The sequence below is a fragment of the Octopus sinensis genome, linkage group LG14 (genome assembly GCF_006345805.1).
Source record: "Octopus sinensis linkage group LG14, ASM634580v1, whole genome shotgun sequence".
Classification (NCBI taxonomy): Eukaryota; Metazoa; Mollusca; class Cephalopoda; order Octopoda; family Octopodidae; genus Octopus; species Octopus sinensis.
In genome coordinates, this window is record NC_043010.1 from 1,720,288 (window position 1) to 1,745,287 (window position 25,000).

Here is a 25,000-nt window from a genome sequence, read left to right on the forward strand (position 1 = left end):
GAGGAAATCTCGTTGGTGTGTATGTTTGCTTGCGTATGTGAAAGGTTACATGTATATATATATATATATAATATATATATATATAATATATATATATATAATATATATATATACATATATATACATACATTCATACATACATACATACATACATACATACATACATACATACATACATACATACATAATACATACATACATACACACAACGCGCACGCAGAATTCCATATATTGTATATATAAATTTATGCTTATGTATGTTAAGAAGTTCGCTTCGCAGTTGTATTGTGTGATGTCTTTAGCAGGTGCATTTGCCACACCATCGAGTTGACATGATTCTTGTGAGTTAATTCGGGTCGACGGAAACTGTATCGAAGCACATCGGATGGACTACACAAGTCCATCCTCGTCACATTTCTAGCACTTTCGTTTTACGTTAAAGCTACGCGCATTTTGAGGATGCTGGACCACTTTGAACAAACTAATTCTATAACCTGGTGTATCCAGTTGAATGAATACACCAACTATTCATACGTCCGAATCGACGACAGACTCAGACGTGCCAACAAAGGCATACATACGTACATACGTACATACATACATACATACATACATACATACATACATACATACATACATACATACATACATACATACATACATACATACATACATACATACATACATACATACATACATACATATATACAACAGGACTTACTATATGCCCAATTAATAGCGTTATGCTTGGTATATACAAAGCCACGGATATTGTATGTGCTTAACATGAAAATAGTAAGTATTTACTGAATTACAAGGTGAACGCTGCGCATTCATTTAGTATTTTAGCAGTTTTTTTAATGAATTGAAATATATATATGTATATATATTTATCTCTGTATCTGTCTGTTTGCCTCTATCTGTCAAACTATCAATCTATATATCTATTTCTTTCTCTATCTATCTGTCTATCTGTTTATCTATCAATCAACCTACGAATCAATATATCTATCAATCTATCGATCAATATAGTTACCTACCTATCTGTCTATCTACCTATTTACCTACCTATCTACCTCCCTACAAACCTACTTTATTTCATAAATTGGTCATACAGCCTTACAGAGATGTAACTGCGGGCTGGACAAGGACACAAATGATAATGGATGAAAAAAATGAAAAGACAATGGGTGGGGGAAGCAGACTACGCTCCACCGATTGCTGCTTCCCGAAAACATTGTTCTCTTTTTCTCAACAACACAAAATGAGGCATTGAACCTCTTATCAAAATTCAAAGAATGGACGCAATTTTCCTTACAAGTTGAGGCGCTGAGCCTCTTACCAAAAAATAACAAATTCAAGTTTCCAATCAAGGCACTAAGGCCTCTTACCTTTCCTCCCCGACCAGTCAATATGCCTCCCGCAGGCAATCCTGCAGTTCGAAATCGGGGCTCCAGAAAGCAAAACTGTCTTGGTCCTTGAGAAAGGAGTCTATTACCCTGAACATATTCTTCATTATGACTTCCGCAGTTACCTGCGGAGGCCAATCCGTGTCTTCAGTCCAGCACAGGACCCCCTCCCTCCGGCTCTCTAGCTTCTTCACAAAGCTTTGTATAGCTCCTCCCTTATGAAAGAAGATCACAAAATCATCCTTCATCCTAATGGGAGGGGGGTCAGTCTCCTCCGTCGGTGGCACAATTCCCATCTACGGGGTTTCAGGACATGTCGGCAGTGTACTACTAACCGCCGGCAATGGCCCATTCTTCTTCTTCTTTTTCTCCCTTGTGCTACGGCAGGGTGTAGTTCTTCCGCTCTATCCGGAGGATCTTCCCTCCTGCCCGCAGGCAAGCATTGTTGCCCACCTTCTTCCTTGTTTTCCTTTTTTCGAGGAGGTTTCTGCCTCCTCGACTGCCGCCATAGCATTTTTCCGATGGCCATATAACTGAGAAGATGGCAACGTGGATTTCCACCTCGGCATCCGAAACTCGCAGTTTTATCATGGCTACCAAATAATTTCCACATATTACATTTGCAGATAAATTCCTCTATTTACATAATATCGAGGTCTCTTTTTTTCTTTTGTTGTCTTTCCATTTTTATCAATATATATTATATATATATATATAGAGTCATCCCGCCATGTTGGACCGCTGAACTCTACACAGTTTTTCTCTCTCAGCTCTTTTCGTTCTCCATTTTCCCTCATACTCCTTTCTGTCGATGAGCGTAGGTTCGAAACGGAAAAGACTTTTCCATTTTTCCCCAGCGTTAAACTAACAAACCTGCTTGTTATTCCTACTACTCTCTTCATCTTTTGTTTTTTTGTTGTTTTTTTTTAATAAATTTGAACTACACACACACACATACACACACGCCCGCCCGCCCGCACACACAGATATACATATACCTCCACATTCACACATACATACTTTGTGTGCGCGAGCGAGTGTGTGTGATTACGTGTGAATATTTATAGTCGAATAGTTGTATAAATAATTTTGTATGTTTGAGAATGCGTTTGATTATGCATACCTGTTTCTCTTCCTCCACTCTCTCTCTCTCTCTCTCTCTCTCTCTCTCTCTCCATCCTGTCCATATGTCCTTCCCACTCATAAGCCTCTTCGTCTTCCATTTCTTATCTCTTCGCCTTTCTTTCTCTCTCCTTTGCTCTAACTCTCTTCCCCTCTCTCTTACCTTTACACTCTTTATCTCTCCACATCATCTATTATCGAAGTATGACAGGCTGTCATATGTATATATAGTTGTACGTATTCCCACAGTGACGCCAGTGGGCCGCCGTACAATCCCAAAAGACACCAATGAATTACTGATAAGCCACTGGATATGTTACTTACACGAACATCAATGAATATTCAGATTACACCTAATTAACTATTCACACAATAATTTTCAGATTGCAATATGGATGGACATTCGGAACACTTTCTGTATTGCATATTATGTATTTTCTATTTCTTTGTTAGGGTTTGTGTTGTTATTGTTGTTATTACACTTTACTTGTTTATTTGTTGTTAGTCAGTTTCCATTCGATGTTTTTCCTATATTATACTCCATGTAAAACTCCATCAAAGTCAGTACTACCATCTCTATCGATGACGACGCCACTACAATCACGACCACCATCACAGCCATCACCACCACGACAACCACCACTAGCTATGAATTTTTTCTTTTAATGTAATCCCATCTTTCGCCCATGTGACAAATAAAGACATCATCATCATCACTATTATCATCATCATCATCATCATCATTATTATTATTATTATCATTATCATCATCATCATCATCATCATCACCATCATCATCATCACCATCATCATCATCATCATCATCATCATCATCATCATTATTATTATTACTGAGTGAGTGTGCAGTGCATGCCATCAAAGTAAAACTGGGGTAAAATATACGAAGTCCAGTATACCCATCATGATTACCCGGGTACACCAGATACATCATGCGTCACAACCATATGTGCGCGACATGAGGATCTCATATCAAAATAAACAGCTCATGGCTTGTAGGTGGGGCCCAGTTAGAATTTTCTTCAAGTCGAGTAGCCCATCCCTCTCAACTGGTCCCTGAATAAGGGTTGTTTAAGGATGTTGAACGAAACACCCATGCTTCCAGAGGTGAATTATTCAAACCCCAAAGAATCCCTCTCAACACATGGCTATGATGTTCCCCCACTACTTCTGCTCGTGATCAGAGATGCACATATCGTAAGTAACTAGGGTCTTCTATATTTGAGACTCACTAGTGGTAAAAGTGTGTCTCGATTACGTTTCTTACATAAATTAGTAACGAGGCTTTTATGTCACCGATCCTTAGGTGGACAATGCTAAACATAAATCTACACACACATTGACATACATATACATAGACATACGCATACACAGATACATACACGCATACATTGATGTACACACATAAAATGCACATAGAGAGAGACACACACATAGACATATTCATGCATAGACATGCACACAGACATACACACACATCTACATAAACGTACATCAACGTATACACATATCGACGTATACACGCATAGACATACACGGAAATCGTTTGACACACACACATGCATATACGCACGCACACACACACACATCGATAAATATACCCATCAACAGACACACAGACATATACATATTCTTTTCTAATCTAAGCACAAGCCCCGAAATTTTGGGGGAGGGGACGAGTCGGTTAGATCGACACCAGTATGCAACTGGTACTTAATTTATCGACCCCGAAAGGATGAAAGGCAAAGTCGACCTCGGTGGAATTTGAACTCAGAACGTAAAGACAGACGAAATACCTATTTCTTTACTACCCACAAGGGGTTAAACACAGAGGAGACAAAACAAGGATAGACAAACGGATTAAGTCGATTGTATCGACCCCAGTGCGTAACTGGTACTTATTTAATCGACCCCGAAAGGATGAAAGGCAAAGTCTACCTCGGCGGAATTTGAACTCAGAACGTAGCGGCAGACGAAATACCGCTAAGCATTAGGCCCGGCATGCTAACGTTTCTGCCGTGGAGGAGCAATGGCCCAGTGGTTAGGGCAGCGAACTCGCGGTCGTAAGAACGCGGTTTCGATTCCCAGACCGGGCATTGTGAGTGTTTATTGAGCAAAAACAGCTAAGCTCCTCGAGGACTCTTTCACCACAACTTTCTCTCACTCTTTCTTCCTACTTCTGCCACAAAGCAGAGGAACCATGGTGCAACCCACTATGGTGTGGTTAACTTTCAGACCCTAGTCTAGATTGCGAATTAGAGATTATTCTTTGTGGCTAATGACGTGAGTCCTGACAACAATAATAATAATAATAATAATAATAATAATAATAATAATAATAATAATAATAATAATAATAATAATAATAATAATAATAAGAAGAAGAAGAAGAAGAAGAAGAAGAAGAAGAAGAAGAAGAAGAAGAAGAAGAAGAAGACGTTTCTGCCAGCTCGCCGCCTTACAGACAGACATATTGATTTACACCACCCTGCCTTTCCAAATCCTGTTTTAGAACAGGAAGGACGCTTCACGTAATTCGTTTTTGACATCCAAACGACAGTATGATAACAGTTGGATCCCTTTGTTTATAAGCCGACGGATTGAGGCTGATCTAAGGTTAAGCAACATCATTAAGAAACTGAAGGAAAGAGAAATAGATTCTACATCAGTGTTACTCAACCATATTTTTCTTTTTTTATCTATGGACCCTTTTCATTCCCATTTTACTTGCATGGACCCCCCTAGCCATTCCATGTTTTAAAAAATCATGTATCTCTATAATTAGATTTTAATAGGAATTGTATAAAAAAACGTCGAAACATTTTGTGCATAATCAATTTATTGCGTATAAACTTTAACAACAAAATCTTATGTGGATTCCCAGGGGCCACGTGAACCCCACTGACACCCACTGTTCTACATGGTAGCTTGATTGCTAGAGAAAACGGTGAAATTTCTTCTCAATCACTTCCTACAGTCAATAAAATAGTTTAGAACACATTGGATAATGCAAGTCTTGGATTCAGTGTTTTAAGAGACGATCGAGACTGCCACGAGGCAAGACGACAACAACAGCAACTACAACAACAACAATAGCCTGACAGAGAGATGTACACAGCAACAACAACAACAACAACAACAACAACAACAATAACAACCTCATACAGATAGACGGTTTTACATAAATATCATGGCAGAAAGGATCCCACTTAGCAGGGTCCGTACTGACTGGAGAAAGAGAAAAAGAATTTGTGCTTTCAGAGGTAACAGAGGGAAACAGAAACCAACTTTCAGAGTTCACAGGGAAACACAAACACACACACACACACTCATACACACACACTCATACACACACACACACACATACACGCACGCGCGCGCACACACACACACACACACACACACACACACACACGCCAAGCTTCTACGATTCACAGAGAGAAAGAGAAGGAAAGAGACAACAATCTTCTAAAATCGATACGGAAACGCACAAATAAAATGTTCTGTTTTCACACAGGAACAGTCTAAGAAGCAAAGCAGCAAAACACCGAACGAAAACAATATCCAACAAACCAAAAGACGACATACCTGGTAATTCCTCATAGAGTCTTGCATCTCTGTTAAGTAAACCTTTACCGCTGTAAGAATTTGAGAGAGTAGCAACTGTACGGTTCTCTTTTTCGACATCAGGTGCCGCTGCTATGCGTTGAGGGGTTTTCTGAAGAGAAACGGTTGTAACTTAAGGATAGCAAATAAAATGCTGGTCCTTGATCAAATGTCTGTTTGTCGTGCGTTTGTCTGTTTGTATGCTTGTCTATCAACGGTGAGATGAGGAGAAATTAGCAGCCTCTAATCCCTTGCTGATTTCATATGAGAAATAGCGAAGTAATCATTAATCTTTGATTAAAGCTATGTCTGTTTCTCAACAAAGGGATCAGACCCAAGCCACATTTTAACTTTGAAAGATGAAAGGAAACTTCTTTTAACCTTTAATCTTTTACTTGTTTCATTGTTTCATTTATTAGATAAGGTATTTTCAACCATTATTTTTATCTATGGACCCCTTTCCTCATTATTTTGTTCTGGTGGTCCCCATAGACATTCGATGTTTAAAGCTAGTTTTAGAAGATCCTTCTTTCAAAATTCCAATTTTCACACATTAACTTGTGTAGGTTGAACTTAGTAAAATGCTAGGGAAAGAAACCGAGCTGTTTCTTGCAATACATACCAACACATACATCTAATGCAACACTTTTTCGGGGGGGGGGCTTAAAATACTATTGTGGGTCCCCAATTTGCTATTTTGTTGTGCGGACCCCCAAAAGTCTTATATGAACCATCAAGGGCTATTTGGACCTCGGTTCAGAACCACTATCCTAATCCCTTGCTGATTTCATATGAGGAATAGCAAAGTAACTACTGGTCCTTGATTAAAGCTGTGTCAGTTTGTCAACGAAGGATTGATTTGCTAAGATGAAAGACAATTGCTGATCATTTATCAAAGGTATCTTCTTTTAACTTTTTATCCTTTATTTGTTTCATTCGTTAGATCAGGGATTCTCCGCCATTTTTTTTATTTATGGACCCTTATTTTATACTAGTGGGCCCCCTTATCCATTCGATGCTTAAAAACTAGTTTATAGAAAATTCTTTCAAAATTCCTATTTCGTTTGTTACACATTCACTTGTGTAGGTTGAACTATGTAAAACGTTAGAGCAAAAAAAAAAAACAAAAAAAAAAGAACGAGCGGTTTCACGCAATGCATACCAGAACATACAAATAAAGCAGACATTTTCAGATGGCCTTAAAATACTATTGGGGATCTTCAATTTACTGTTTTGTTGCGTGGGCCCCCCAAAATCGTATACAGGCCCTTAGGAGCCATGTGAATCCCGATTGAGAACCACTGCATTAGATGAAGCAGATGTGGTTACCAAAGATGCTTCAACCTGAAATATATATATTTTTTAATGTCTAAGACTACATTATTCATTGTTTTCTTCGTTCTTGTCATACGACAAAAATATAGTTGGACGGGAACTAGGATCTGAAGGATGTTTAGCTGTAATTTCTAGCATATCCAGCGACGGCATAGAAGCTTTACTCGTTGTCCCATATATCCAACAGTCACACAGCAAGATTAACTGAGGCAACTCCTATTCAGGATACACACGTGTACACACATACACACACATAGACTCACATACATAAAAATTCCTTAGATGAACACAAATATGCTAGCACAAGATTATCATAATTATTTTCAAGCAATTTAATGGTTAAAAAGACATTTACTGACGGCGACGTTAAATACAGATAACGCTGTCAAGCGAAATTGAAGTCCAAAACAAAACGATTTTCATTACTCACACACATAAACACACATTATATAAGCAAATAAATGTATGTATATATATATATATATATATATATATATATATCCACATGTATGTATGTATGTATGTATGTATGTACGTATGTATGTACATACACACACACACACATATATATATGTGTGTGTGTGTGTGTGTGTGTACATATATATATATATGCATATGTACAGCCTTGGCCAAAAGTATTAGGCCACCCCAATGTTTTGGTGTTCTTCTAGCTCAATGTTAATGAAACTCGTGCATATAGTAGATTATGGAATATTTCACAATATGCATTAGTTTTAATATCTGGTTGACTCTCCGCTTTTATACTGTACATATGCAACCAATTATGAGTTAGACCAACGTCCAAAATTAACTTATGTTTCCTTGATTATTTCAGAGTTTTATGCTAAAATACTTTGTAGATACAGTTAATAAACAGTAAAATACTTAAAACAAGGGGGTTGAGTGAGAGTGAGCGAGGTCAAATCGTAGCTGATCATGAAGATGGAATGTCTCAAAGGCAAATTGTTCAGAACAAACGACTCTTAAGCACTTTAGAGAGACAAAAGATGTGAAGACAATACAAAGAACAGGCAGAAAAAAGTTACATCATTTAGTGATGATTGATCCATCATCCGTCAGTCGCCCCAAAACAAAAGAAAAAAACATCGTCGGAGATCTGTGCGAACTCCAACAAGGCAAATTCTTCATAATATCAACCAGAACTGTTAGAAGAAGCCTTGTATAGCACGGTCTGAAATGCTGTAAAGCTAGGAAGAAGCTGAGGGTTTCTGAAGCGAATATGGAAAAACGTCTTCTGTGGGCCAAAAACCACTCAAATTGGACCAGTGAGCAATGGTCAAAGGTCATATGGTCGGATGAAAGTAACTATGAGGTAAGATAGTACATGTATTCAACCAACATATAAACTTAATGTAACTGGTTTGTTGCCCAAAATATATAAAGAAGTATCCAGCATAAAGCTAATATTATTTTGCATGTTTTTAGTGAGGTTTTCGGTACATCTGGTGCAACTTTCATGCGTCGCAGACTTAGGGAAGCATCAAAGGCTGAATGTCTGATACCAACCGTAAAACATGGGAGTGGTTCTAACATGGTGTGGGCTTGAATGTCTGCCACAAGATCTGTAGAAATGTTTTTATGTCAGGGACGGATAAATTCAGTTATTTATGCTTCTATGTTATCAGATGTTTTAGAGCCATCAATTGCTAAATTGCATCCAGGAGTGCTCCATGTCATACAGCAAAGAATACTCATCAATGGTTTGAGACACAGTGTATTGTTCCCACGGACTGTCCAGCTTAAAGTCCCGTTCTAAATCCGATTGCACACCTATGGAGAAGTCTTGGTGAAGTTGTCAGGAACACAAAAATTGAAACTAAAGAGCAGTTGTACCAAACTTTAAGAGAAGAATGGAGTAAAATTGCACCCAGCACCCGCAACAAAATTCTTGATTCAATGCCTAACTGTATTAAAGCGGTACCTAATGCTAAATTAGGGTCAACCAGATATTAAAATTTATGTATATTGTGAAATATACCATAATCTACCATGTGCACGAGTTTCATTAACATTGAGATAGCAGAACCTCAAAACATTGGGGTGGCCTAATACTTTTGGCCAAACCTGTATATACATACATATATATATATATACATATATATATATATATTATATATATATATATGTGTGTGTGTGTATATATATATATATATATATATATATATATATACATATATACATATGCATATACACATATATAGAAATATTATTATTTCTAAGTCTCTCTAAAGGAGACTACGGCAGCGGTACTGGATATTAACAGTTATTGCCAAGCTAATATGGCAGTTCATAAATATAGGAAGAAAGCTGCCGTTGATTAGCTGTTTTAGTTTTTAACCCTGACCGGTAATGTACCCCTGAAACGGCCGTAGATGGAACACCCTCTTATTTTTCGTATCCTTTTCATTTACTGTTCTTAACCTTGATGTCTTGTGTCATTTGTATGTCATATCATAGATGTATTAGAAATTTTAGACGATTTCGACGGTCTGCCATTTTGAAGACTGACATTTTTGTTGCTATCGTTATCAACCCTTCCTTTGTTTTCTGCCTCCTATATTTATCCCGCGTAACTCTTTACATGTAATCCTTATTTATGTGATTTTATATGTATTTTTATAAATTTTTATATGCTTTTATATCTCTCCTATATTTTTATGTATGTTTGCTTTTATTCTTTATGCACTTGGAGTATCTTTACGCCTATACATGCATGATTTATGTTGATGTATATATATATATATATATATATATATTATATATATATGATTCAATTACATCGATTGATTATCTTCATTTATGCGTTTGGGAATTTGGTTGATTGCTTAGGATTTGCATTTTCATTTTCCTTTACTTTGTATTATTTACGTATGTAAAGAGTTACGTATGTAAAGAGTTACGCGGGATAAAATATAGGAGGCACAAAACAAATGAAGGGTTGATAACTATAGCAATAAAAATGTCAGTCTTCAAAATGGCAGACCGTCTAAATCGTCTAAAATTTCTAATACATTTATAATATGACAGCATTTTCAAACTTCATTTTTTACAAATATATATATATATATATTATTTACATATGTATACATACACACACACACACACACACACATATATATATATAGATTAGTGACAGGTGTTCTCTATATAGAATACACTTCGAAATGCTCAAGAGATATGATCTTGAACAGGTAGGGGAGTAATTGTAATGACAAGCAACTTAGGCAAATCGATTTACACGGAATATTAAATAGACTTCATACAAAAAATCTACATGTGCTTGGGATATAAAATAGTCCGACTTACAGAATACAATATAACCTATTTAACTTCGGATACCATTTACATTCTGTAAGTCGGACTATTTTATATCCATACACATGGACATTTTTTGTATTGATAGTACTCACTATTCCATGTAAATCGATATATATATATATATATATATATATATATATATTATATATATATATATATTATATATATATATATATATATATATATATATATATATATATATATATATATATATATATATATATATATATATATATATATATATATATATATATATATATAATATATATATATATATATATATATATATATATATAGGTGTGGCTGTGTGGTAAGAAGTTTGCTTCCCAACCACATGGTTCTGAGTTCAGTGCCACTGCACTTGACGAAGTGCACTCTACTACAGCTTCGGGCCGACCGAAGCCTTGTGAGTCGATTTGGTTAGACAGAAATTGAAAAAAGCCAGTTGTGTATATATATATAGAGGGTGCGATGAGTAAATTGTCACCATTTTATATTTTTGATTTTGAATCGTTGACGTTCATATATGTTATGTGTGACGTTTTGAATATATTAATTAAAGGTACACCAAGCAGAGAATATTAAAATAATGCTGTGTACATTTACATTTAGCACTTCCATATACATTCAAATGGAAAAAAGCCCTTCACTCCGTTAATAAGCGGTAACTGTTTCGAAAGGGAAATTCTTCTTGTAGACAACAAATATGATAACACGATGTGCTAGCCTGTCAATGACGTCACTGGACAATAGTGCCAGTGTTTGACGAAGAAGCACGAAGGATATAAGCAAGATTTCTATTCCAAGACAGTTCCTGCAGCGAAGATCTTTCCACTTTTGAATGAACAGGAAAGCATTACATTAGTTTTCTGCACGTTAGATTCAGCCTTTTGATATGGTTTGCAACATTCAGGAATTCTAAATCTTGCCTTTTTAATAAGTTGAAGTTCACTTCGGTGTTATCAAGTTTGTTAATTTGAGGAAGATCGTACTTGTTGTATAGCTAAAATTTATAGTTGTCAATAACTATGATATATATGCAGGTGGTACCTTTATTGGAGAAACTTTTTATCTAACTCATTCTTCTCACTGCATTTCCCTTCAAGACATTTGTACAGCAAAATATTAAAAAGAAACAAGAATTTGATATCATAAGATGCTTAATCTCCCATCATAACTATAACTTCAGAAACATACACAACCCCAAAAGCCAGAAGCAACTGAAAATAATTGTCATTCTTCCCATTTAGACAAAAAAAATCCATCGAAGGTTTTCGTATATACAGCAACAGTAACAGTAGATGGTAAGATGACCTATACAAGGATTACATGGAACACCTTTAAAACTTGATATAACCCTAAACCTAACTCATTCAGAGTCATTGACAATGTATGTCCACACTACTGTTCTGATACATCCAGAAACTGAAAAGCAGAGGAATCAACCGAATCCCATTAAAAAAAAAAAAACGAAAATCATTGTGAAATAGAACACACAAAGATTTAGAGAGAAATACCACGTAAAAAACGCTACTCAAAGTAAACCGAAGAGATGAGAGATTCCCTGCGTATATAACCACTGGAAAAATACCACCGAGGTAATTAAAAGACCAGGAAATCTCTTTTTATCATATATTATATATATATATATATATATATATATATATATATATATATATATATATATATACCTAATAATAAAATCAAAATAAACACATTAGAATAGCATCTCTTTGAAACAAAGAAGGACAAGTTATGTAGGGCTAAAACAAATAAGCCAATGGAGTAATTTCCCCGGAGACACCAGGATAAACAACCAGCAAATCACATGAACCGAAGTGTTCAAAACAGAACTAAAATAACGTGTGTTTCGTCGTGTAGTATCTTCTGGTACAGCGAATCCATTGCGTCGTTTCCTGTCGTCTGAAAGAGTGCATGTAACGAAAATAGCAAGTATAGAGGGTGTAAATGATCAGCTTCAAATAAATCCCTTCCATTATTACCCTTCGCCAACATAAAGATTATGAATATGGAACAAAAGTCATTGTGAGTGCTAATTTATCATAGCACTCAACATCGTATTTTAAAATGTTAAATACTATAGAAAGCAGAGAGAACTCAGGCTACTGTCGTGATGGAGAGCATAATTTGCATTTTGTGCCATAGATGATTCAGTAAGTAAACAATAACTATTGTATAAACAACGCAGCTTAAATACGAAAGACTGAAATAAATATAAACTTTGCAAAGCTTCACTGTCGGTGAAATAAAAATGCGAAGACATTATTTGCTTGCTACTGCTGTCAGAAAAAAAAAAGGCAGGGAGTCTCATGATGGACCGTTCCACGGTGATGAAACAGCTCCTCAGAGAATAACTACTCTGCAAGCAAAAGCATATTTGGACTTTTAATGGCTCATCATTTATCGAACAATATTTTTTAATGTAACTCAGAAGAACTCAATGTATGCGTATGTTGTGATATGTTGAAATGTGTGGAAACGACTGGAGGTCCCTTCAGAACCCAGTTTAACAACCACATGTCCTTCTTCAATATCCAGGACAGGCAAAACGATTTGGTCGGCCTTCGGAGGCTTTCGTAGGAAAACCATGTGACTGAGAGACAAACTTCTTACCACACAGCTACTATAATCTTATACGTATCTTTTATCTTGTTTCAGTCATTAGATAGTGGCCAAGCTGGGGCACCATATTGAAGAATTTTTAATGGAATGACTCGACCCCAGTACTATTCTTCTTAAGCATGGTACTTATTTTTTGGGGTCCCTTTTGCAGAACTAACTGATAAGTTACGGTGATGTAAACACACCAATATCATTTGTCAAGGGGTACAAACATAGACACACACACACAAATACACACATACACACACATTCACACACTCACACACACACAAACATTCATACAAAAGACGTGCTTCGGGTTTCTTACAGTTTCCCTCTACCAAATCCACTCACAAGGCTTTGGTTGGCCCAAGGTTACCGTAGAAGACACTTGCCCAAGGAGGCACTGCGTAGGACTGAAACCGGAACCATGTGACCGGGAAGCAAGCTTCTTACCACCCATTCATGGCTGTGTGTATATATATACTATATATATCATATAATTTATATATATATATTATATATATATATATATATATATATATATATATATATATACATATATATATATATATATATAATATATGTATGTATGTATGCATATATGTATGTATATATATATATAATATAATATATATATATATATATGGCTACTACTTTATTTAAGGTATATAATAGGTAACTTTATAAATAAAGGATTATTGACCAGATTGTGCACATATAGATTTACATATCAGTGTGTATGTGCATGTGTGAGTGACTATGTGTATATATGTGTATGTGTATATCTGTCTGTATGTATATAAGCGATGTATGCATATGTATACGTATACAGGTAATTTGGGACATTAAGAAGAACAGAGAGAAGAACAGATATAATTTATTGCAAGCCGAATCGTTACAATTCATTAGTGCGAGTTTCTTGTTGCTGTGTATCAGGCGATTGCGAAAAATGAAACATAGAAATTGGTATATAAGGAAAAAATGATGTAAAACTGCTTGCACATTATACTGTACGTATGTTGGTTGACTTAGAATAGAAAGGAAATTATTATTGGCTGACAAGATAACTGTTTTTTGGTTTTTGGTTTTTTAATAGGAGTGGTGAACTTAAGAAAATATGATTTACAGAACAATTCTGAAGGTATCAGTTAAGTTAGATAAGTAGCTTCTGGGGATTATCGAAAGTGGAGATGCGAAATATAAAATAAGTATTGAGCACTTTTACCATTTTGATGTGTCAGCTGTTTTGAAATACGTAGTTGCGAAGTAAAACTTTCCAAGCCTGCTCGCAGAAATTAAATATCTCTGAGCGTTCACTCAATCAGTTATTATTTTTACATTATATAAATAATTTCGTATTTAAACAGAGCAAACTGCGTAGTTTTCAACAGAAATTGCTATAGACATGTAAAATAGCAAAACTGGGAATAGAACCGAATTTTTACCACTATTAATTCTGTTTCTTTTAAAATTAAAATATATTCGGAGGGGATCGTGACAAATTATTTTCAGGATTCTTAAATATATGAGTATGCAACTAAATACGAACCTGAAAGCAATTTTTGGTGATGCCAGTATAATTTCTGGAAGCATTGATATTTTCGGTTTGGATTTTAGCAGAATATATTAGAAAAATAATTAGTGTTAAGATGACATTTATTCGAAGAGATACAGTCACATGTTGGAAAGAAGCTATGTTTTTGTTATGTTGCTGTTGTTGTTAAAATGGTTATGGAACTAACAATAATTTAACAAGAATTACTAAATTTAATTGTAGTTTTGGTAAAGAGCTTATGGTATCTGTAATTTCACAGAAAAATCAAAAGAATTTAAGTTACAGAAGTCTCTGACGTTATGTGTACGGACATTTAAACTAGAAATTAGATTGTATTACAAAATGTATTCGATTTTACGCTTGGGAACATTTATATTGGACATGTATTGCATTGGTTAAGCTACTGTTATGAAGTACCTCATTGTAATAATCAGAAATATTAATGAATGTTTTCTAGTCTGAAGATCAGGAAGATAAGACTTTAACAATGTTCAGGACTGAATTTCTGAGAACAACGTGAACTGGTATAATCTGTCTGTATGTAGAATCTATTCATCTCTTGTCTAAATTTACAACGGTATCCAGAAAATTAACTGCTTTGATTTTAATGTTAACTGTTATCCTTAAATGTACTTTGCTGTATAATTCAATGAGGCGTTTTTCTAACCGTGCCGGTCAGATGATATATTATCATTCTTGCTCCGTGAGACTATCGAACCGTCGTCTCATGGTAAGATGATATATATTTTATACAAAAGTTCCAAAATATAGATTCAATAATTTTGCTTAAGACGTCTCCAACGCAGGATACCCTCGTGACAACAAACAATTCGTTTCCATTTTTAACACAAAAAAAGTTAACGAAAAACAGAAAAGATTCCATTACATGCATAATGATATGAAATTCACTTATTGGTATCATGTTCTTGGCATCAATTAAGGCTTAAAGAAGAATGGATTTATTTACAGAAAGACAGAATTCTATAATTCTGCTGTTAGCCATTAAAACTGCTAGAACTTTTTAATAGAGACGAACTGTTGTTTTATAACAGAAAAGAAATTATCAAAGAGTATTTTGAGATGAAGCATTGTGGGATATTAAGATAGTAAAACACTTATTAGGGCCGAAACAGTGGAAAATAAAATAGATATGTGAAAACAGAACAATGGTTGAAGTGTTACCTTGTAGTTTTTCAATATTCAAGTGTTAGAACTAGTTAATCAGGATAGACATAGAGAAATGGGAAATGGAATAAAACGGTTAATGTGAGAGAGGCTCGTGACATGCGCAGACTGGTGTTGTTATAATGGTCAGTTTGCTTCGTGTAGTTCTTGTTAGTTGTTTAGTGCTGGTTTCAGCTTGTTAATTATCATAGCATCCTTGATGCTTTTAAATATAATATAGAGCTTGTTTACTATTATCCTGTTGTTAGCCTATACTCTTTTACTTGTTTCAGTAATTTGACTGCGGCCATGCTGGAGCATCGCCTTTAGACGAGCAAATCGACCCCGGGACTTATTCTTTGTAAGCCCAGTACTTATTCTATCGGTCTCTTTTGCCGAACCGCTAAGTGACGGGGATGTAAACACACCAGCATCGGTTGTCAAGCAATGCTAGAGGGACAAACACAGACACATAACATACACACACACACACACAAACACACCACATAATAATATATATACATATATATATATAATATATATATATATATATATATATATATATATATATACATATATACGACAGGCTTCTTTCAGTTTCCGTCTACCAAATCCACTCACAAGGCTTTGGTCGGCCCGAGGCTATAGCAGAAGACACTTGCCAACATGCCACGCAGTTGAAATTGCATTGTAGACGCAGGCATGGTTGAGTAGTTAAGAAGCTCGTTTTGCAGTCACGTGATTCCAGGTTCAGTCCCACTGCGCGGTACCTTGCGCAAGTGTCTTCTACAACAGACCCGGGCCGACCAATTCCTAGTAAAAACTTTTATAAACAGAAACTGTTTTGAAGCCTGTCGTGTGTGTATATATATATATATATATAATTACTCCAAACATGAACAAAGAGAAAACACAACAACGCGAGGACGTAAAACAAGTATAGTGTTATTGGACGCCCAGGAAGGAAAGAAAGAAGGAGGATTTAACGTTTCGAGCGGAGCTCTTCGTCAGAAACATAGAAAAAAGAAAGATCCAAGGAAGGGAAGACGGAGAAAGAAAATCGCCAACGATACACACGCGGTCACATATTGAACTGTATATATATATATATATATATATATATATATATATATATATATATATATATATATATATATAATATATATATATATATACGCATATATACATATATATATATATATATATATATATATATATAATATATGTATATATATGTATATGTATATATATATACGTATATGTATATATATATATATATATATATATATATACATATATATACGAGTGTGCGTTTGATTTTTTGTGTTAGACCTCACCATCACTTGATAACCGATACTGGTTTGTTTTCATTAACATATGTAACATACCAATTCGGCAAAGGAGATCGACAGAATAAGTACTAGACTGAAAGAAGGAATAGCAGCTAAATCTTTCTCCAATCCCATTGCAGACGTCATAATGAAGGACAAATTGAATAGTGTAGGCTTAGATACACTATCCAACGTGTCACTATCCAAGAGATAGATGAAAAACCATGATTACAGGCCTCCTTGATCAGGGCTGACCTGGGGTTAAACAGCACATGAAAATGCAGGCTAAACAGGAAGTACCATGCGCAAACTGCGGCCTGCAGCACTTTCTGAATGACACGCATAACGAAAAATTATCTTGAATTATTTTTAGTTTTGCGGCCCGCCTGATGATAATCCATATCTCATGTGGCCCACTTTTTGGCAATGTTTGCGCATGCCTGATCTAAGTTGTCAACTGATTTGCTGGAAACAGCTGCCAAATCTCCCTCAAATCATACACTAGCATCTAAAAATGGGAATAACGCTGCTTGAAATGATAAAGATGCGATGGTCAGTGCTGGGATGTCATTGATTACCGGCCTGCTCATACATTCACAGCTGGGACTAAACAACAAATATTATAAAGCAATACACCTTAGCCACTACCATTGGCTCTCCTATCAATATTGGATTTAAATTTTGACACAAGGCCAGCAATTCCGGTGGATGGGGTAAGTCGATTACATCGACCCAAGTGCTAAATTGGTACTTATTTTATCGACTCCGAAAGGATGAAGAGCAAAGTTGACCTCAACGGAAATTGAACACAGAATGTAAAGACGGACGAAATGCCGTTTAGCATTTAGCCCGGGGTGCTAATGATTCTGATTTCTTCTATCAATATCATATACAAACATTAGGCGGTGAGTTGGCAGAATCGTTGACACGACGGGCAAAATGCTTAGCGGCATTTCGTCCGTCTTTACGTTCAAATTCCGCCGATGTCGGCTTTGCCTTTCATCCTTTCTGTTCAATAAAATAAGTATCAGTTGAACACAGGTGTCGCTGTAATCGACTTACTCCCTTTCCCAGAGTTACTGGCTTTGTGCCAAAATTTGGAAACAGTATCATAAACACGTCGGACAAAATGCTTAGCGGCATTAATTTCGACTTATTACGTTCTGATTTCAAATTCCGCCATTGCCAACTTTGTTTCATCTCTTCGGGGGTCGATAAAATAAAATACCAGTAAAGTACTAGGGATGAATGTAATCGAAATTGCTGGCTTTGCGCCAAAATTACAAAAGGAAATTACATGCACACGCGTTTCTGTATATACGTGACTAGACATAGATAAATACGCATGTACACACACCTACACACAACCACTCTTCTTTCTTCCCCTCCCTCTTTCTCTCTGTATTCTCTCTCTCTCTCTCTCTCTCTCTCTCTCTCTCTCTCTCTTTCTTTCTTTTTCTGCCTCTCACACAGACACGCCTACATATACATGGACGATGGACGTCTAAAAACGACGGTAAATGCTTACTGAACCAATATGGAATAGAAATGGTTCAGGAAGTGTAATGAGTTAGTTCAACTTCCCCAAGTTTCAATGCTCAACACGTGTCACACGGATCAGTGAAGAGGTCATGAGTGTGTGACAAATGACTTTGATATTAATAACTAATTAATAAATTTATAATGAAGAGAATGATTAGGAAAACCAATGCATGTAATTGATCCCAATTAACATATCTATTACACCTTATGATTTAAGATTACATCGATGTATAATATACGTATGTATGTGTGTGTGCGTGTATATTTATATACATATGTGTGTGGGTGCGTGTATGTATATATTTGAAAATAAATGTCTGTGTGTGCACATTAGAAACATACATACACTCATATATACATACATATATATATATGCACACAGATATACAGACAGAGAGAAAGAGGGAGGGAGGGAGGGAGAGGAAAAGCTTGAGTGGTTGTGTGTATGTGTGTACAGGTGTATTTATCTATATCAATGTTGGAATGTTTACGGCCTTGTAACCTTGCGGTTCGGCAAATAAAAACGATAGAATAAGTCCTGGGATCGATTTCTTCGACTAAAAAACCCTTTAAGGCGGTGCTCTAGCATGGTCGCAGTCAAATGACTGAAACAAGTAAAAAGAAATAAAAAGAATGTACACACACACACACACATGCACACATACTCACATACATATGTAATGAGACACTACTACAAATAGACGTACGAAATTCAGTTTAGATTGTTCATATTTTAACCATACTCTTTACTCTTACTCTTTTACTCTATGTAGTTTTAGTTATTAGAAAGTGAAGTACAGGCTTAAGTTGTTTTAAGTGAGTGAAGATAACAGATTTTTAACTAAATACTTATGCATTTTCTGTTGTGTCTGGGGAGAGTCATTTTCATTTTGTGCCTTATAATATAACACACTCACCGGTTTCCACTTTTTTCTTATATTTATTTTCCAAAAATTTTCGTTGCGTCTTGCAACCTTTTCAAATGCATTTGTTTTCCATCCCTAACTTATGTCAACCAATATCCGGTGTATTGACTCTTGGATACAGTACCCAGTCTCTTCTTTTCTGTCTACATTACCCGGTAGAAATAGAGCAGACAAGAACAGAAACAAAGTGAAAGAGAAGGAGAGAGAGAGTGAGAGAGACTGAGTGAGTGAATGAGTGAGTGAGTGAGTGAGTGAGTGAGTGAGTCAGTCAGTCAATCAGTCAGTGAATGGGAGAGACACTGTAGCAGAGAGACAGACAGAGAGATACAGTGATCTACATATAAAAATTGTGGGGAATCATCAGAGACAGCGCAATAGTGAAGTACGGTGACAAAGCGAGAGAGGGGGGAAAGAGGTGGGGAGAGGGAGAGATTGAAAGAAAGATGACAGAGAAATTGAGAGACAGAGTGAGTTTGTGAGTGTGTGCGTGTGTGTGTGTGTGTGTGTGACTGGATGCATAAGCACCTGTGTAGTGGTCTCACCGAACTGCTATTTAATAACGGAAGATGTTATGTACAAGTATCCGTTATGTTAAACACCATCGGGGTTTATCCTTTTCGCTCAGGTATATATATACATATATACATACATACATATATATATATATATATAATATATATACACATATATGCATACATACATATATATATATACATGTATATATGTATATATATATATATATATAGATATATATATATATATATATATATATATATGTATAATGCGATTACTTGGTAAGCGATGCGAAATTTTACATTTTGTAAATAATAATAATAATGATGGTAATAATAATAATATATATATATATATATATATATATATATATATATATATATATATATATATATATATATATATATATATATATATATATCCTATAGTCTTAAAGCTTATAAGCGATCACTGTGCATTGGCTAAGTTAAATAGTTTAATACTGGGGCGGGAAAAAATGTCAAACTCTACTTTTTGCTGTCATGGGCTTATATTAGACTATTTGACTTTGTCAATGGAAGGTGATCGCTTACAAGCTTTAAGCTTATAAAAAAATTACACACACCGTCATTTAAGAAATAAATATATCATTACCAAACTGAGAAAGAAAAAAGAAAAACAACAAAAATAACAACGGGCTTCGTGGCAGGTTTCAACTATTGATTTTGATTAGGTGAATAGAGACAGATTTTTGATTTGATTTGAATCGGTCTGTTAATGCTCTTTACCGTCTCAAATTCGCGCAAATATCATTTAAAATCTTAGTAATTAATTCAATATATATATATATATATATATATATATATATAATATATATATATATATATATATATATATATATAACAAAGTGGAGTTGTAGGGTACCGCACGAGTGGAATTATATACGAAAGAAGGTTTGAAAATGCAATTTAAAAGATGCTTCCTTACTTTACCGGTTTCACTCTTTGGAAAAAATTGTCAAAAGTAACATGTGGAAGTTTGAGAGTGAAACCGGTAAAGTAAATAAACATCTTTTAAATTGCATTTTCAAAACCTTCTTTCGTATATATATATATATATATATATATATATATATATAACATCTAGAGATTATCATGGGAAAATAACAAGGACATGTTTACGAAAACGAGTATTATGAATCTTTGTTTTGGAATAAAGGTTCTCGAAACAATTCACATACAGCTATAAACAACTGCATGTAAATAATGGGTAGAAAAATCCTTTTTCGGTAGAAAAAAGTCGATGGTTTCGACTTTTCTATCCAAAAACGTTTTTTAAATCCAATATTTATATGCTATTCTTTATAGCTATATGTGATGCGCTTCGAGAACCATTTTTTCCATCTCACACACGCTAAAAAAAAAATTGAATTATTTAGCTTTTTCTCGAAAGTTTATACATTTCTTATAATTATTATTATCATTATTATTATTATCACTTACCTGTGCTGCCACCTGCATGGTATTTGGTAATTGTGTTCCTGGAGGAGGTATTTTCCAGCTTTGTCCAGATTTTTTTACTAACTGTGGATCTTGTCGCAGCAATGTACTTTGTGAACTTCTGTTGTGCTCCTGTTCCGATACAACAGTCACTGGCACATCATATTGTGGCACCACTTGCCCGCAAATATATTCTGACAGATTATTTTGACTAAATAGTTTAGAACCATCAACTCCGCTAGTATACTGGTTATTTCTGAGATTGTTTCTTCGAACAATACACACAGTTATTGATATAACTACTACCAAAGCTACTATTACTGTTGCTACTAACATAATAATCAGTAAATTGATGTGAATTTTATCATCAGACTGTTTGTGAACTGCAGTAAACATCTTTGATGTTTTGTTGCTTACTGTAAGGGTTAAAGAAAGGGTGCTGGTTGCTGATAAAACCGGCGCACCGCTGTCTTTGACTACAAACTGGAGGTTATACGATCCTGCATCGTTTTGATAGACTGGACGGGAGAAAGACAAAACTCCTGTGTAAAGGTTCACAGTAAATAATTGTTTGTCATTTCCTCCAAGTATTTCATATTGGAGGAAAGCATTGACATGACTGTCTCTATCAGAGGCTCTTAGCGCCGTAATGTCATTCTTACCCTGTGGATGATAATGGACATCTAGATTGAAAGGATCCACGCTGGGGAATGTAAAATAGGGTGCGTTGTCGTTTTTATCAATGACTTCAACCACAACATTTGCTGTGTTGTTCAACGAAGGAGTTCCGTTGTCTTTGACTAAAACTTTAAATTTATAAACGTCTTGTTGCTCCCTGTCCAGTGACTGAGTGGTGGAGATGAAACCAAAATTAGATATTTCAAACGGAAGAAGATAGCCTTGGTTGTTCAACAAAGAATATGTCAGTTCACTGCCAGAATCAAGGTCTGGATCTGTGGCATTTATAAAACCAATGGGAAAATTAGGTTCTTCATTTTCGAAAATTAAAAATTTAAATGTATCCTTGGTAAACTGTGGATGTACGTCGTTGACATCCATTACTTGGATGGAAAAATTCTTAGTTGTTCGCAAAGGAGGAGTCCCGTTGTCTTGGCATGTAATCGTAAAATGTAGAAAATTATCAATTTCTCGATCAATGTGGCTTTTTATGACAATTTTATATTTCATCTTTCCTAGACTTTGAAGTTGGAGTTTATCGTGCTCGAGTTCACAACTCACTTCTCCATTCTGACCAATATCATTGTCTGTAACCTTGACATAAGCAATAAAGCTGTTAACTTTGACCCCTTCAAAAATGGAGGCTACATCATTGGTAGTAAGAGAAATGAAGTTGATATCTATATCAGGAGCATTGTTTTGTTGGTTGATGACATTCACAAGTACTATAGCTGTTGAACTGAGTGGCGGTATACCCTCGTCGCGGGCCTCAATCAACAGCTTGTAACTTTTCTTAGGTTCTGTGAAGAACTTTTGATGTAAAAAAAGTTCTCCTGATGTTTTATTCAGCTCAAAATAAGATATGTCCAGAGCTGATGACTTGGTGCTGAAATAATACGATATTCGTCCATTTTTCCCGGAATCCAAGTCTTTTGCCGACAGTATAACTACAGGTATATATATCAAGTGGCCGTTGTTTACTGTAATGTTATAGATATTCTGGCTAAAAACTGGTCTGTTATCGTTGATATCGGCGACTGATATAGAAACATCTAATACGCAGGGCAGCCCACCATCATTGGCTACCACTTGTACATGATAAGAATCTTTAAGCTCTCTATCTAGTTTCTCTTCCAAAACGATTCCGAGTTCAGTAGAACCATCGTGTTTCCTAGAAACAGACAATGTAAATGGCTCCGACATTTCCTTTCTCAGCCGATATTTCAACTGAGAATTCAGGATACCAACATCTCTGTCAATGGCATTTGGAATAAATTTCGTCGTTCCCTTCATATCACTTTCTGAAAATTCCAAATGAAATTCTTTACTCTGAAAGTCTGGTCTGTTATCGTTAACATCTTTTATAATAATTTTAATTTCTAAAATCTTCACAAACGATTCCCTATTTCTCACAGCCACTTCGACCATCCTGAAACATTCGGTGTTGTATTTACAAAGGGACTCAGCATCTAATACCTGAGCGGTATAAAGTTTCCCACTTTTGGAAATATTAAATAATTTTGAGCTGCTCTCATTTCCTTTCTGGAGCTGTTGAAACCAAAACAAACTGTGATCCTTCAAAGGAACACCATTCACTAAATGTGTGTCGGCTGCAATATCACCAATATAGCTCCCGGGGTTCTGACCTTCTTCTACATAATATGTCAAATCTATGCATAAAGATGCCTGTAGCAAAAGGAGAAATGCATAGATTTTTATCAGCATCTTCTTATCCGGAAGTAATGTCACAAAAACATTGACATAAATTCCAACACGACTGTTTTAGATTTCGCATGGATGCCTGATCTGAAAGTAGAAAAAAAACAAAAACAAAAATTAATAATAATAATAAATAATAATAATAATAATAATAATAATATAATAATAATAATAATAATAATAATAATAATAACGATAATAATAATAATAATATTTATAATAACGATAATAATAATAATAATAATAATAATAAGAATAATAATGAATAATAATATTAATAATAACGATAATATAATAATAATAATAATAATATAATAACGATAATAATAATAATAATAATAATAATAATAGTAATAATGATAATAATAATAATAATAATAATATAATAATACTAATAATAATAGTAATAATAATAATAATAATAATAATAATACGATAAAGAAATAATAATAATATAATAATAATAATAAAATAATAATGTAATAATATAATAATAATAGTAATAATAATAATTAATAATAATAATAATAATGCTAAATAATAATAAAAATAATAATAATAATAATGATAGTAATAGTAATAAATAATAATAATAATAATAATAATAATAATGATAATAATAATAATAAGAATATATAAT

At 34.8% G+C, this 25,000-nt stretch overlaps 1 protein-coding gene across 8 annotated transcripts in view; it reads right to left on the minus strand.

Annotated features, from left to right (window-relative positions):
* Positions 1-25,000, minus strand: part of LOC115218758 (protocadherin-18) — a 216,850-nt gene that overhangs the window by 20,341 nt on the left and 171,509 nt on the right. For 4 of the 8 annotated variants that reach the window (XM_029788676.2, XM_029788675.2, XM_036508566.1 and 1 more), the window contains 2 exons: positions 21,967-24,447; positions 6,138-6,267 (listed from right to left, as the gene is read on the minus strand). In XM_029788676.2, the coding sequence (XP_029644536.1) occupies positions 6,138-6,267; positions 21,967-24,366 (2,530 nt within the window). In that variant the 5' untranslated portion in view covers positions 24,367-24,447. The remainder of the gene's footprint in view (positions 1-6,137; positions 6,268-21,966; positions 24,448-25,000) is intronic. The other 4 variants (XR_003882270.2, XR_003882271.2, XM_036508569.1 and 1 more) reach the window with 1 other exon arrangement.